This window comes from Arachis stenosperma, chromosome 9 (genome assembly GCF_014773155.1).
Source record: "Arachis stenosperma cultivar V10309 chromosome 9, arast.V10309.gnm1.PFL2, whole genome shotgun sequence".
In the NCBI taxonomy this organism is placed as follows: domain Eukaryota; kingdom Viridiplantae; phylum Streptophyta; class Magnoliopsida; order Fabales; family Fabaceae; genus Arachis; species Arachis stenosperma.
The window spans coordinates 161,947,430-161,963,635 of NC_080385.1; the positions used below are offsets into that span (position 1 = coordinate 161,947,430).

Here is a 16,206-nt window from a genome sequence, read left to right on the forward strand (position 1 = left end):
TCAATATAAGTCTTAATGTAATTAACCACCCAAAATTGTGGTCAAACATGGTTGAGTCTCATGGTGTAATGAGTATGACTCAAGCTTGACATGAGGCAGCGAAGCAATAGAACAGTACAAACGTAAGCCGTGAAACTAGAAAAATTGGCCCTTTTGGACGTAAGTCATAAATTTTGGGAGGTTCAGAACCAGAGAATAAAAAATGGACAAACAAATATACAACGTGTCTTGCATCAAAATTTCTTGATATAGTCACAAATGGCGTAGCTTTTACAAGGAAAGTGGAAGGCGAGTTCAGTAGAATGAACCCGTAACAAAATTTGAAGTGGCAAGACAGCATTATCATGGTCTGAAGTCTGAACTATCAACTATCCCATAGGAAACTACTCCCAACGAATCCCACAAGTTCTTTAGGATGTGTTTGGTAGGTGAGAAAGGATACAAATACAGAGATAGAGACACATTTGGAGTTGGTGACATAAATACAGGAGAGTGCATCTCTCTATCTCTGTATTTTTATCTTGTCACAATTACCAAACACAACATTAGTCTTCTATTCTTCTTCTACCATATGTTGTTGTCTAAGCCATCACAACTTCATCAAAATTCCAGTCTTGTACAATGTCCCTTCTGACAGCACGGCTTCGTACCAGCCTTGGAGTACCAGGTACCTCGTTGTCACCGGAAATAGGTTGTGGGGTAACTTTGGATGATGATGGTGGATGAAAAGAGTGCATTGTTGGGGGTGGAAGAGATAATTTCCTTGTTAAACAGTTGGCAATAGCATAGCATCTTCCTTCATTTTCTGAATTTGAAACAGAACTTCGAAAAGAGTGTGATGGTGATGGGTTTTCCACACTATGGCACACAAGACATGCCAGACTCATTGTGGTTCTCAGGGCCTGGTTAAGCTGCTATTAATGTTAGAAATAAGACGTTAGTAAACAGAGACAACTGTTGATTAAAACTTTCAATATGAACTATGATTTTGCATCAATGGAGGGTTAATTCAGCACCTAGAGAAGTATATGTAGCATGGTAAAAATCATAAAATAAACATGCCATTCAACCACCTTGCTCAATAGAGTCAACTTTCTAAGCAAAAATGATTTTTTTAAGGTAAAAATGATTGTTTATCAGACATCAAAAGAGCAATACATATATAAAAGCTACCTTATACAACTCGAGCATTTCTTTGAGTAAACATCAAAGTATGTAATTTCACATCATAAATGTATAATGTATGGAAGTAATAATTGCAACCTTATCATTACTCATCTATTTGCAACATCAGGAATAGATTTAGAAACAAACTGATTGTTTTCATCTTACAGATGAATATCGACGCATCATAGACAATGATTATCTATATCAGTGTTTTTTCCTTTACAGGATCACATTTTTTATTAAGTCAGTGCATAACTTGCATAACAACTTCGTCGAATTTTGCCTAACAACTGTGGACTCCGATTACAGCATGCTATCATACAGTTTTCCATTGACAAGGGTGGGTTAACAATATGTGCAAAGGACTGTGTGCAAGAAAACATGAATTTTCAGCATACTTTAATGATAAGCCAAAATTAGTCCAAAGTTGATGAACTAGCTTGCAAAATGAATTTTAAGTTTTGAAAAGCCAAATGAAACCCTAAGCTCAAACAGATCAGAACCCAATCATAGTAGATTGCATTCTTCCACTTCATGCTTCAAATTTCCGAAATAAACCAATATATCTATAAGCCAATTTAAGTATTCATCCCCTACCCTAATTTTCCTCGTGAAAATTGACACTATTTACTTATTTCTCCACTCTCGAATTCACGAAACCATATGAGTTCTAACCTGAAACCTTTCCACTGAAACACGAAAACCAAATCCCCAACATAAGTCAACCATTACAAATTTACAACCCAATCAACAAACACCCAAAAATAGAAACTTTAATAAAAACATTAAAAAAGTAACCAACTTGGAAGCTTGAAAATCAGAATAACAAGTGCAAAATTAGAAAACCAAATCAGAATGGACAAGATCACACACAATGATGGGATCTAACAAAAAAAATAGGGAAATTAAGTAATTAAGAGAGAACCTAAATTATAAAAAAGAAGGGAAATTGTGAAAAGAGTCAACGAGGAAGAACGGAGGTACGAACCTGGAATGGAGAGTGGAGAGAAGAGGAAGGAGAGAGTGGTGGTGGGACAAGATTCGATTGAGGCTTTTACGATGAAAAAGGAAATGGGCCACCGTTCACTACTTCACTGCTCTCTTTTATTTTAATTTATTTTATTTTATTTTATTTTATTGTGAACTTGTTTATCTACTTATCTTCTACTTAATTTTCAATTGGAGTGTTTTCTTGGCTGTTTTCCTCATTTTTATTTTCAAATCATCACCAATTATGTTGTAAAATAATAACTACTTAATTCAATTTTTTTTAAACTTGAATTCAGGTTTCAATTAAATTGAGTTATTAAATAAGTTATCTGTATGATTTATCTAAAAACTAAAAAATAAATATTTTAGGTGAAAACATATTTTAATAATTAAAATATTTATCTAAATAAAAAAGCTTTAATAATTTTGTATTGAACAAAATTAATTGAGATTGGTTTCTAATTATTTATAATATTAGAAAAATTAATTTAAAAAAAAAAAGTATACAAACGAGTCTTTATCTTTTAAGATTATAAACAGTTTAATTCCCCAGTCATATTATAATTTAGAAAAATCAAGATCAAAATCTATTTAGAAAAATATCAAGGATTTTGTCATTTTATTTGATCAAAATTAATTTATCTAATATAAAATTTGTTAGGATGTAATTTAAGATGGTTATCCAAAACAAATACAGGAATTTTTTTCTGGATTTTTTATATACTTAAATTATTTAAATATATTATTTATAAAAATATATAATTTATAGTTTATTTACTTATATGTACAATATCATCTTTAAGTGTAGTACCTAAAAATTATTAGGTAAAGACACATTTAATTTTAGACATAGTATCTGAGATACATGTATTATTATAACAGTTTAACTATAATATTATATACTTATATTATTGTATTCGTATAGTTAATTAAATATTTAATTTTAAAAAAATTAATAATTTAAATTTTTTATTTAAAATTTTAATGATTTAAATTTTTAAAATTATCCAAGATATGTGCAAAACTTCTTTATACATCGATATAATGTTTTGGACTGTGTTAAGTTAGCTTGTTTTTATTTTTCTATTTTATCTAATTTTATTCAAATAATTTTAAAAATAAATATATTTGTATTATTATATTCGTATGATTATTTACAAGTACTACCAAATTAATTTTAATAAAATAAACGAATATGTTTGATTGTTTGTTAGGATAAAATGTCAATTGAGCAGCTAGGTATGAGCAACAACGGAATGTAAAGTATATGGACTTAGCACGAACTTGGCGAGGGGAATGCGACCACGATCGTTGGAGGTTGGCGGCTGGGGCCACCTACAAGGACACTCTAATGCTAAAGTAAGTGTCTGTACATGAGACGGTTAATTAGGGTAAAAAGATGACGTACTTAGGGGAGGGGTAGGTCTCCCTCCCTTTATCTGTAGTAGTCGGGTAGGCCCTTTCGTTTGGGTCCCTGTGTCTGGAAGCATTCACCAGCTGTCTAGACCGTCTAGACCCTCATTGGGAGATGGCTTCACGAGAAATGAATTGGTTCAGGCGGGTCAGGAACCTGCTGAGTTCGAAAGTAGGTCGGGTGGATCTCCAGCCCTTATAGGGCTAGGACAGAACAATACCCCTAATGCGACAAGTTGCGAGAATCGCGGTTGGGACAATAATCCTGGCCCGTCATCTTCTAGCGTAGCTGTTCCCTTTTTATCACAAGATCGGTTATTTAGAGAATGTTTCTAGCACCTTCCTCATGTATGTGAGCTGTTCTTTACCATTGCTTGGGGGAGTCGCTTCGATTTTCGTGACAAGAGCATTAAATGTTCTTTATATATGCGACAAAGACACTATATAATTTATGAATGCAATTACACAAATAAATATAAAAATTAATGAACACAATCACACAATCATTTAATACATATGTTTAGCAAAGTATTAACATTAACATTGACAACAGTAGTGTAACCTATATAAAAATAAAAGGTAAAAGAATATAAAAAAGTTAAGGTTTTAAAAGAATTCTATAATATTATAGAAAGATAAGTTATTATGAGAAGATAAAAGTACCATGAAAATTCTATGACATAATGTAATAATAGAAGATTATGTCACCTAAAAAAAATCTTATGTGTGGTAACATAGAGTGAAATCAAATGTTTAAAAATGATAATGAAATTATCTTGTACTCTCTTTTAATATATTATAATAAATAATAAAAAATTCAATTGAAGTTTATTTATCTAATTTTATATAATTATTTTTTATTTTATTTTTTAAATAATTAGTTTTATTTATTTATTTTTTATGTTAAAGTTATATTTAAATATTATAGTATAATGATGAAACTATTAGATAAAATACAAGTATGAATATTATTAATGCTTTGATAATTAAAAATGATATTTAATTTTTCTAATTTTATGTTTCATGGATCATGACAACATGTATTTTCAATGATATTATTACAACTAAATAATATTAAAAAATATAAATTATTGAAAGAAAAAAGAAGTGATATATAAGCGACAAAGATAATATAACTCATGAATACAATTACACAAAGAAATAGACAAATTAACAAATACAATCACACAATCACCTAATACATATGTTTAGTAAATTAAAAAAAATTATGGTCATCAATCAAATTCTAGTTGTGCAAAAAAATCAGCAAGAATGGAGAGGAAGAAAGAGAAAGATGTATGAAATTATGTGAGAGACGGTAAAGAAAATGTGTGAAATAAATGTTGAATTATATAATAAATATAGAAATCAGTAATGAGTATAAAAGGAAAAGAGAAACAATTAGTTTTTAATTAAATTTATACCTATTAAAAAAAATTAATATTAGTATTGAAAATAATAATATAATCTACATAAAAATAAAGGTAAGAAAATATGAAAAGTTAAGATTAAAAAATCTATAACATTATATAAGATAGATTATTATGAGAAGATAAAAATACAATGAAAATCTTATGATATAATACAAAAATAGAAAATTGCATTTAAATTGTGTGAATTAATCACTTAAACTGACATAACATAATATTAAAAAGCTAAAAAACTAATAATGCATCTAGAAATTATTTTAAACTCTGTTTTAATATATTACTAATAGATTGAAAATGAGTCAAATGACTGTTATATTACACATCCCAATCTTTTTGGTAACTAAGTCAAACCAAATTGATCAAAGTTCAACAAAAATGAGTTTCATTAGTTGACCGTGAATACACACTCCAATGACGTGAAATAGTTTTCGTGTTCTGCTCCTTCTTCTTCTTATTCATTTTCGGGTTTCTCCTCCTTCTTTTTCTCCTTCTTTTTCGCATTCTTCATCCTTCTTCTTTAGATTCTTTCTTCTTCTTCACATATTCCTTTCTCATCGTCATTATTTTGTTGTTGTTGCTGTATTTTTTTCTTTTTCTCCTCATCATTTCTAGTGATTTTGCATTACTATACATTTTTTCTTTATTTTATTTTTTCTTATTTTTATTCTGGTTAAAAGAGTATATGAGAAGGTAAAATAAGAAAAAATGAATAAGAAAAAAAAAAGATGACGAGGAAGAGTTTTGAATTATTATTAAGTAATTTTAGTTCATTCTATATTAAAATAAGATGAACTTTTGGTTTGTGCTTATTTCGAATTGAGTTTGTTTGTGTCTTTATCATTAAGTAATTTCGGTGCATTCTAGATTTAAATAAGATGCACTTTAAATCTGAAACTTGTTTTGAACTAAATTTGTTTGTGTGCCGTCATCATTAAGTAATTGCAGTACATTCTGGATTTAAATAAAGTGTAAGTCTAAACTTGTTTTAAATTGAGTTTGTTTGTGTGTCGTTATTATTAAAGAATTTCGGTGCATTCTAAATTTAAACAATTATACATATAAAAAGAAGACAACGATGATGACAATAACGATAATAAAAGAGAAAAATGAGGAAAAAGGAGAAGGAGAAGAAAAAGCAGCTACAACTTCTTCTTTAAATGTGTTAAAAGTCATCCTAACATTTGAGACAAATAGACACGAAAAATACCGAAAACTTATAAGCATGACACTAAAAATAATTCTATATTATACAAAATTGTGTTTCAAAATGCATCGCAACTACCATTAAACAACATAAATAGATTCATCGAAAAAAACAATTCAAAACTCCAACATTCCATTCAAATTCAAACATTTAACCATGAACACTGATTTTTATATAAAAAAAATATTCAACTCGTAGATAAAATAATTACACCAACATCAACTACTGACAAACTACATTAACGAGGTTCGAACTCATCTTCGTCCACTTGATTCATTTCAAAACAATAATTTAATTTGTTCTGGTTCAACTGACAGTGTAAATTTGCATCATTCATTGTCTTCGAAAACGAAATACTTGTTCAAACTTAATTTTTAAAAAAACTGATCCAAATCTTCAAATCAGATCAAGAAACATTGATCGTGAACGAAATGAATGAAGAGAACGCAACAAAGGAAGAGAACGCAGAAAACGTTGAGAAAGTTTGAAAAATTAAAAAAGAAATCCGCATAGAAAAGGCAATTATATATAGTCGCGCGTTAAGTCAAATAGTTGTTAGACGTAGTGGCGCGTTGAGCTAAATTAGATTATAGCAACTAATTAAGTTGGGTTAGTCTAATAATTAGTTCATAAACAAATGTCAATTGTCAAATGTTAGAATTCTACATTATGCATGCAACAATTTATTAGTCAACTATAAATTCTTAAATAAAATTTAGTATTATAACGAATTAGATTAATTTTTAACCTGTTGAACTAGGAAATATTATAAAAAACAAAAAAAAATTATAACAACTTGATTAGATTTAATTAGTGAAATAATTTGAATGTACAACTTTATTATTGGAATAATTAATGATAATAAAAGACCGACAATTCCTTGTCACTATTCAAATTTGCATTCTTGATTAGCCGTAAACAACCTAACTTGGAATTGACAAAAAAGCAAACATACTCACAAGATCAAACCATGGAATTGAAAATTGGAAAAAGAAAAACCACACTATTTGAAAAATAAGTCACATTTAAGTTTTTTTTTTTTTTTTTTGGTCTTGAAGTCACATTTAAGTTTGAAAACAAGAAAACACATTCATTCATACCCTTTCTACCAGGAGTCCAGAACTACACACATGGCTACCCCACCAACACTCTAAAGTCCAAAGTCCAAATTCTTTTCTGTTCTTTTTCTCCCCGTACATATCATCCTGTATGATCTTCTAAACCGGTTTCTTTAAACATAAGAAAGAAGATTAAAAACATAAAAAAAAAAAAAGACATGGTGCTACTGCAGAGAAACATGAAACTCCGAAAACAACCACCTTTGTCACTGTCCCTTGTCACCTTCATATCTATCACTATCTTCACCACTGCCACCACCATCATCTCACCCGGAACAACTCTCTATGCTTCAAACACCAGCCAATCGTGGCCTTCTCCCAACAACACCTTTTCCCTACGCTTCTACCCTCTCCAAACCACCCCATCTTCCTTCATCGCCGCCGTCGTACACTCCGGCGGCGCCCCCATTATCTGGTCCGCCGGAAATTCTGCGGCCGTGGACTTTGGCGGCTACCTCCGCCTCCTTCCAGCTGGAAACCTTCGCTTGGTTAATGGCTCCGGCGCTACCTTGTGGGACTCCAACACCAGCAACATAGGTGTCACCTCAGCAACGGTTCTTGAAAGTGGAAACTTTGTTCTCTCCAATGGAACTTCCACTGTTTGGTCAAGCTTTGAGAACCCCACTGATACAATTGTCCCTTCTCAAAGTTTCAATCTTGGTATGGTTCTGAGATCTGGGGTTTACTCATTCTTTCTTCAGAAATCTGGGAATCTTACCCTTAGTTGGAATAATAGTGTTACTTATTGGGATCAAGGCTTGAACTTTTCAATGAGTGGTGTGAATTTGAGTTCACCTGTATTAGGATTGAAGTCTGTGGGGATTTTGGAGATTAGTGATCCTAATTTGACTTCACCTGTGGTTGTTGCCTATAGTAGTGACTATAATGAAGGAGGGAACAATGTGTTGAGGGTTTTGAAGCTTGGTGATGATGGGAATTTGAGGGTTTATAGTTATTTGAAGGGTAGTGAAGTTGTGAATGTGAATTGGGTTGCTGTTGAGGATCAATGTGAGGTTTTTGGTTACTGTGGGAACTATGGTGTGTGTAGTTATGATTCAAAATCAGAACCTCTTTGTGGCTGTCCATCTCAGAATTTTGAGATGGTTGATCCTAATGATGGTAGGAAAGGGTGCCAGAGGAAGGTGAAGCTTGAGGACTGTGTTGGGAAGGTTGCTATGTTGCAATTGGATCATGCAAAATTCTTGACATACCCTCCTGTTTTTGTTGTTAATCCTGAGATACTTTTCATTGGTATTTCAGCTTGTAGTGGAAATTGTCTTGCTGCTAGTTCTTGTTTTGCGTCCACTTCCTTGGCGGATGGAACCGGATGGTGTTACATTAAGACGTCGAATTTCATCAGTGGATACCAGAATCCTGCGCTGTCTAGCACTTCCTTCATTAAGGTTTGTCCACCTGTAGCTCCAAACTCAACTCCCTCCTCGGAGAATGTTGTTAAGAAGCATTGGAGGATTATAGCAACTAACTAAGTTGAGTTGATCTAGTGGTTAGTTCACTAGTTCGTTTAAGTAAATGTCAAAGGTTAGAATTCCACATTATGCATGCAACAATCTATTAATCAGTTACAAACCCTTAAATAAAATTTAGTATTGTGACGAATTAGATTAGTTTTTAGTCTATTGAACGAAGAAATATTATGAGAAACAAAAAAAATTATAGCAACTTGATTAGATTTGATTAGTTAAATAATTTGGATGTGCAACTTTATTATTGGAAGAGTCCGCTAGGGATAATAAATATCTTCCCAAAAGTTTAAACTGATTTTGGAGTTTGAGCTCTAATACCATGTCATGATACCACTCATTCCAAAAGTTTTAGCTGATGAAAAAAGGTAACACTATGGTTATATCTCTAATATTTCCTAAACTTTCATTGTACACATTATACAAATATTCCATTAACTCCTCATACTTTGAAATAATTAATGATAATAAAAGACCGACAATTCCTTGTCATTATTCAAATTTGCATTCTTGATTAGCCGTAAACAACCTAACTTGGAATTGACTAAAAAGCAAACATACTCACAAGATCAAACCATTGAATTCAAAATTGGAAAAAGAAAAACCACACTATTTAAAAACGGTTCCGTTACGTTACCAACAGCATATCTGCCAACTTCTGCCAACTCTTATTTATAATTGTATTTCATGAGAATGTATTTGTGGATGTGTCTAATAAAAATGTCTTTTTTATAACTGTGTTTAATAGAAGTGTCTTTATAGATATATTTTATGGATGTGTCTCTTTATATATGTATTTAAAATATATTAATTATTAGACACATCTACGAACACACTTCCATGAAACACAAATATAAATAAGAGTTGGCAGAAGTTGGCAGATAATATGTTGGTACCCTATACTTTTCCATTTGAAAAAGAAAAAGTATAAGTAACCAATTATTAATCTGCCAACCATTGACAACAATCATTAATTATTATTTTTTAATTAAAATTAAAAATGTATTGATATCCATTAATTAGGATTTTGAAAATTAGGATTTTAACCCTAGGGAATATTTGCAACGTGAATCAAGGAGTCACGCAACCCCAAATCCTGTCACACTTTTCTGGCTATCTTTGCACCTGGAATTTACACCGTCACCGGAACGCCGCCAACAACCCGCAATGTCTCCCTCGTGATTTGCAACACTGCCGACCGCCGCAGAGCCGTTCTTGTCGTGATTTGCAGCAACATCGACCACCACAGCGCCCACCTCGTTGCGATTTGCAGCCTGCCACCACCGTATTGCCGTTTTCGTTGCAATTTGCGGCATCGCCACCACTGCAGCAGCCTTTTCCCACACGATCCGCTACCACCACCGCAACTCTCCTTCTCTCGCGATTTGTAATTTACTGCCGCAACCCCTCCTCCCCCACCACCGCCGCAGCCCTTCCCCTCGCGATTCACAGATCACCTTCTCTCCCTGACGCATGCCCACCAACACGGTAACTAACTAGGTCCCTACAGTGTTGTTTCAGTTTTTTATTTTTTTATTTTTTCTTAAATTTTTCATATTTGAAGAAAGGTGTTTTGGATGTTTTGGAACTTTTTGATGTTTTGATATATTTTTTTCGTAAGATTGCAAGTCTTTTTACTGAAAAAAGATATTTCATATTTGGCTTCTTATTTTTGTCATACTTCATATACTTATTAAATTCATTCTAATTGCTTCTATGAAATAAAATTACGAAGATTTACATATTCATATTTTGGCTACTTATATATTTATCTTTCTTTACTAGTTTTTAGTTGGTGTCTAGTTGTCATTATATATATTCCTTCTTAAAAATTCAGAAAGTTAAAAGTTGAGAGCACCAGTTTTTCATTGGTTGAGGACATATGTAGGTAAAGCATGAGAATTATATCATGCCTTTACAATGTGACATAAGCACCAAGATAAAACCAAGTTCCTAAAGAGTTGTTCTAGTTGTTATGTATTTTAATTTATGTATTACTTTTGTTTTGGTAAATGCTTCTTTTACATTCAAACTATGCTTATGGTTTTAAATTAACTCATATTTCTTTGTCTTAATTTTTGGTTTGTGCTGCTGAAATTAGTTTATGGTAATTGTTAGATATAAAACCAGTTAACCTTAGAAATTAAACCATTGATAGTGTCATTTTGTATACTGGATGTGTCTATATTAGTAGTGGAAATGAAACTGTTTCAATTGTTGTGTTTATTTGCTAAACTTAGATGATTGTGTTTGCTGCAGGGATTGTTTGGGTTTAGTTTTTGTGTTTTCTGATTGATGTTTATTGTTTTTTTCTTGGCAGATTATGAGAATTTTTACAAGAATAAGAAAATTTCGAAGGAAGAGGATAAAAAAGCACACGTCCAAATAGATGTATCTTTAATAGTTACAGGATTACTATAACCAAATAGATGTAACAAACAATGAAACTTACATTGATGTTAATATGTTTACAGAGAAATTGAGTAGCTTGAAAAAATGATGTGCACATTCATATATACTTAGAAAGTTTATTGATGAATAAATTAGGTTCTTTGACATTGAAAATAAGAATCTAATAAATTTTTAAGAGTATAAATTACTTAATCTAAAAAATGTTGAAAATCCAACAAAAAAAATATTCAAAAATTTAGCTAAAAATTCAAAATTTAATGGCAACTAGAACTACGATGACTATCTAATTAAAACCACCCAAACCTCCAAAGGTGATCATCAAGATTTGATTGAAATAAACAAATGCATAAGAACAAAAGTTAAGTTTTTTGTTTAAGATTAGTATCAATAAGTGTTTCTTATTCAATCTTCTTCCCCAAGTCAATTTTCATGAGCTTAGCAACTAGGGCAGTGCACTTTTTACGCTAGCAACACTCTTGATCACGCAATCTGAGATGGAGCTTTAGTTTCTCTATCTGACCTACTTGAGAGACTAAGTTAGTCGTAGCTTTCTTCGTTTACTCTTTCAATTTGAAAAAAATCACGGTCTTAACAAAAAAAAGTCCACAAGTCTCAAAAAATAATATTAAAGTTCTAATTAGAAGACACATTTATTAAAAGCACATCTATTAAAAACACATCTAAGCAAATTTTAAACAGAAAATATATCTATTAAAGACACATCCATTAAAAATGCATTCAATAGAAGACATATCTATTAAAGACACACCCAAATAAATTGTAAACAGAAAACATATACATTAAAGACACATCCATTACAAATAAAAAACACATATATTAAAGACACTTCCATCTAAAAATACATTCAAACAAATTTTAAATAAAAGACATATCCAATCCCTAATAAAAGGATATGAAAGAATCGTCCAGGACTCCATCTATATAAACATCTAATAGTTACCAAAATATCAAGAAAAAAAACCAAAAAAATTCTCCAAAAATATTTCTTAATACTACAATTTTATATGAACAAATTCAAACCCAATTTCAAATATCTCTTAATATACATACACTATCGTATGCAAGAAAAAACTAGCAAAGCATTCAGACATGAAAAAATAAGTTCAAATAAAAAATTCAAACATCTACAGTTAATTAAAAATAACATTCATTCATTCAGTAAAATCAAAGAACATCTCTTATGAACCACTTACTCTATTATATGAATCCTCCAAAAATGCAAGAACATCCTCTACTAACAAAACAAAAATACTAAAAATCTGCTAACATATCGAAAAACAACAGGGAAGATGGAAGATCAGCAACGTGTGTGATAGAAGGGGAGGTGTGCTCGGTAGAATACTGAGTTCTCAGCTCGATGTATGGGGATGGGGAACCAACGGCGTCTTGTACTCGCGATGACGACGTTGACCTGTGCCCGAGCTTGCGGCGGCAGTGATGAGAAGTGACGTTGACGACGATTGCATTCGTTCAAGCAGTGACGAGATCGATGAGCTGCACAAGAAAAGCACACAGGCGGCGGTGATCAGCTTCTTTGAAAACGACGGCTACGATGGTGTTTCAGCGACTTTAGTATATAGGGGAAAGAGAAGAACAACGGTGGTAGAAAAAAATAGGTGAAACGGTGAATTGAAATTCTAAACTAGGGTAAAAGTGAATTAAAAAAATTGGGTGGATGTTTTCTTAGTTGCTGTGGACTTTGGTCCAGCCCATTAAGAATTGGAAGATTTTGACAGATTTCTTCTTGGTAACGTAGCCCGATTGTTTGAAAAATAAGTCACATTTAAGTTTGAAAACAAGAAAACATATTCATTCGTGGAGCTTTCTTTGGTGGGAAAAGAATAATATGGACCTTGAAGGACCAGGTTATAAATTCAAATAATAAAAAATGCATGGATTGGTTCACAAATAAAGCAGAATATCGGTTGAGAAGAATTTGTAAAAAGTTTGGAATTTTTTATTACAAGAAAGCACCAACGGCGCGTCATGGTGGAGGAGATCCGCTCGGTGTCATCGCTGCGTCGTCTTTCCCGGCAAGTTGGACGTGGACTCAGTGCCGCTAGCTGAGGAGATCTGAGGGAAGAGCAAAACAGAGAGATTCAAACAGGAGAGAGAGCTCGCCTCGCCGTCGTCATTGCCGTCGCCATCGCAGTTCATCGCCTCTCCAGATTTGGTCGCAACGCCCAAGCCTCTGAGGATGTTCCGACGAGATGAAGAACAAGCTCGATTACATCCTCTCTCTCTCTCTCTCTCAGTGTTGAGAACTTCTTCGAGCGTCGCCTCCATATTCTCGTCTTCAAGTCCGGCATGGCCAAGTTCATCCATCAGTGCATATTAGGTCTTTTTACATCTTTTCACATTTTCCCTCAATTTAGGATTTTTAAATTCCTAATTTTCTATTACTCATGCTTCTTTCTTTGTTTTGTGCTTAATTTAAAGTTTAGAATCTAATTTCTTAAACATTCAAGTAGCTCAAAATTTTAGTCTGATCTCTTTGTTGGTTTCTAGGTTTTTGATAAATTATTTAATTATGTATCTAGCTTAGTTCAAACGATTGTAGATGAAGGATGATTTCAAGAAGTGATACAAATTTTACTGTGAGCAGTTTTTTCACAGGCCACAGAGGAGGTTCATTGAGCTGGAGGCTCTGGAGAAAATCATACAGGAAAGAATAGGTTTGTTACTTGCTTTGGACATCTAAATTAAAGCAATATAGTTGTACTAAATATACTGAATTAGACATGCTTTGGACATCTCACATGTTTACTCAGATTGAGAATTGCTAGTGAAAATGAAATCAGTAAACCTTGTCCCCAACCTGATTTATTCAGATTAGAGCATTCATTCAAATCTTGTGTGCTGTATTTTGATTCTTTCTTCCATATTCAATAACCTCTCTGATTTGAACTTGGTAATTGTGAAAAAGGGTGACAATGATTTATTAGCCATTTCTCCATTGATACTTGCTTTTCTAAATTCACCTAAAATGTGAGGCAATCAGGATTGTACAAGACTGCTATCACCTTGCAATTGGGATGTTTATTCAGAAGGTTCTTTGTCAAGTATGTTTTCTGGATTAAGTGTGCTAACCATAAGAACAGCTTCATTTGAGCTTTGGCACTATCTAATATGTCATAGTAGTTCATGGTGTTGTGCACATTGGAAGAGACTCCCTTTTGACATCTTCTAGTCTTTGGCTCTTTGCAGTGCAGCTTCAACACCATGCTCGGTATCGCCTTCCGACATTTCAGTTGATCTTTGTACATGTAATTGAATCACTGGTTTTTGTTCCTGTAAGCACTCATTTTAACTGATAAACAATATTTGTCTGAATACTCAGTTGTGCAATTTCATTTTAGTCTTAGCCATGCTGATAGTTTTCTTTTGTTTTTCTTGGGTTATTTCTTCATATTATGATTGTTATTCTGTTCTTTCTCTTTGAGTTTTATGACGACCAGCTGCTTGCCTTCATGGTCTTGATTCTTGTCTGGTTGTGCGAACTCTTTACTCTCATTAGGTCTCCATCAAACTCGTATGGTCTTGACTTTAGACATTCACTGTTTGATTTTTTCTTTTGACTATATTGGATAACTGTTTCCTTTTGAGGCCTAGTCTGAATGTTCTTGGCCAAATAGGAAATTGTAATAAGGAGCTACCGCTTAAGTAGCACTACTTTTGTTTAATAAATATATTGGCCATAATTATAGATTCTCTTGACTGGTGTTCATATGAAGCTTCATTAATTAATTTAATCCTTATGCAATTGTTGAAATGACAAATAGTTCTGCCTGTTGCACTTTTCTTAAACATATGTGTGATTAAGCAAGTGTTTGACTGATTTCTGGTATGGTTTTGCTATCTTTCATGCAGTGTCCGAACGCCAATTTCAATGAAGTTCTTCCCTTGCTTCTTTTTGTTGTATTTTCTGGTCTTTCACATATATTTCTTCTCTTATTCATATGGTAATGTTCGTAATGTTTTATTTTTCTCAGTGTAATTTAATTAATATTATCTGAAAATAAATTTTTTTAAATTCCAGATTTTTCATATTTGGCTCTTATCTACTATAGCAGTTCTTATGCAACATCTTATCTTGTACTTTTAGAATCGTTTTGAGGTAAGAAATGATAAAGGTTGGAAAGAGCTACAATCTGAAAAGAGGTCTTTCCTTACCGTGTGACTCAATATGCAACAATAGGAAAGAAAGAAGAAGGGATGAGATTGTGGAATATTTATAAGATGGATGGGAAGTTACTTAAAAGAGACTATTATTCAGCTGTAATAAGTTCATTTCTCAAGTTGTATCCTAAAAACGCATTCACTTGAAGCAAGAAATTGTAGTTTTTGCGCACTTAACGCGTGTTTAGGTTTGTTGCTGGTTATTATTGGTTTTAATAATTTTTTTCATAATTCTTTTTTATCATTTTTAATACTTTCTTTTATATTTTGATTTTTTATTTTTTTAATTAAATTTCTTATTATAATTTTATTATAATATAAATTATTGATTTTATTAAAAATGACAAAATAAATAAAAAATTGATCATACATAACAAAAGAATCATAAGTAATAAAATGTTATTATCCAAAATAATACTAAATAAAAAATACTAAAAATATTAAAACAATTATAGAATATTTTTTGTTTGATATTGTAAAATTTATCATTGAAATTTTTGTGTATTATTTATTGTTCTAATTTTTTATAATATATATTATTGTTCTTATTAGAAATGATAAATTAAATCACTTGGAATTTATTACAAATTCTTTTTTATTTCTTTCAAATTTCTCCAGAAAAAAAAAATCATGTCAATATGAAAAATGAAGTTGTACAGGAGAATATGTATTTTATTAAAATATGTAGTGTTTGATCATTAAAATATGAGAAAATGACACTCCCTTCCCTTGCGAGATGCTAAAATGACACTCCCCTCCCCTCTATTTTATAAATGTACATTCTCCTCCCT

General features: G+C 31.8%; 2 protein-coding genes and 1 long non-coding RNA gene across 9 annotated transcripts; 2 read left to right on the forward strand and 1 right to left on the reverse strand.

The window, feature by feature from the left end:
* Positions 1 to 138: 138 nt before the first annotated feature.
* On the reverse strand, positions 139 to 2,281 carry LOC130947862 (uncharacterized). Of its 2 annotated transcripts, none has more exons than XM_057876582.1 (2): positions 2,156 to 2,281; positions 139 to 914 (listed from the first exon to the last, which is right to left on the reverse strand). In XM_057876582.1, exon 2 carries the CDS (start codon positions 885 to 887, stop codon positions 582 to 584), a length of 306 nt encoding a protein of 101 aa, XP_057732565.1. In that variant the 5' UTR covers positions 888 to 914; positions 2,156 to 2,281; the 3' UTR covers positions 139 to 581. The 2 variants fall into 2 exon arrangements, with proteins under 2 accessions (XP_057732565.1, XP_057732564.1); XM_057876581.1 differs by having other exon boundaries at positions 143 to 911; positions 2,156 to 2,276.
* A 5,195-nt stretch (positions 2,282 to 7,476) lies between these two features.
* Positions 7,477 to 8,997, forward strand: LOC130951376 (G-type lectin S-receptor-like serine/threonine-protein kinase At1g34300). The gene has a single exon (XM_057880027.1). It carries the CDS (start codon positions 7,481 to 7,483, stop codon positions 8,807 to 8,809), a length of 1,329 nt encoding a protein of 442 aa, XP_057736010.1. The 5' UTR covers positions 7,477 to 7,480; the 3' UTR covers positions 8,810 to 8,997.
* Positions 8,998 to 13,137: 4,140 nt separating this feature from the next.
* LOC130947939 (uncharacterized) lies at positions 13,138 to 15,592 on the forward strand. 6 transcript variants are annotated; one of them, XR_009072870.1, is made up of 5 exons: positions 13,138 to 13,574; positions 13,853 to 13,911; positions 14,444 to 14,529; positions 15,107 to 15,198; positions 15,276 to 15,592. It is a non-coding gene; the product is annotated as an uncharacterized LOC130947939 (long non-coding RNA). The 6 variants fall into 6 exon arrangements; XR_009072869.1 differs by having other exon boundaries at positions 13,853 to 14,753; XR_009072867.1 differs by having other exon boundaries at positions 15,107 to 15,592.
* Positions 15,593 to 16,206: the final 614 nt, after the last annotated feature.

Excerpts from the sequence above, each read along its gene's own strand:
- LOC130947862 (XM_057876582.1), bottom strand. The coding sequence starts at position 887 with ATGAGTCTGGCATGTCTTGTGTGCCATAGTGTGGAAAACCCATCACCA.
- LOC130951376 (XM_057880027.1), top strand. The coding sequence starts at position 7,481 with ATGGTGCTACTGCAGAGAAACATGAAACTCCGAAAACAACCACCTTTG.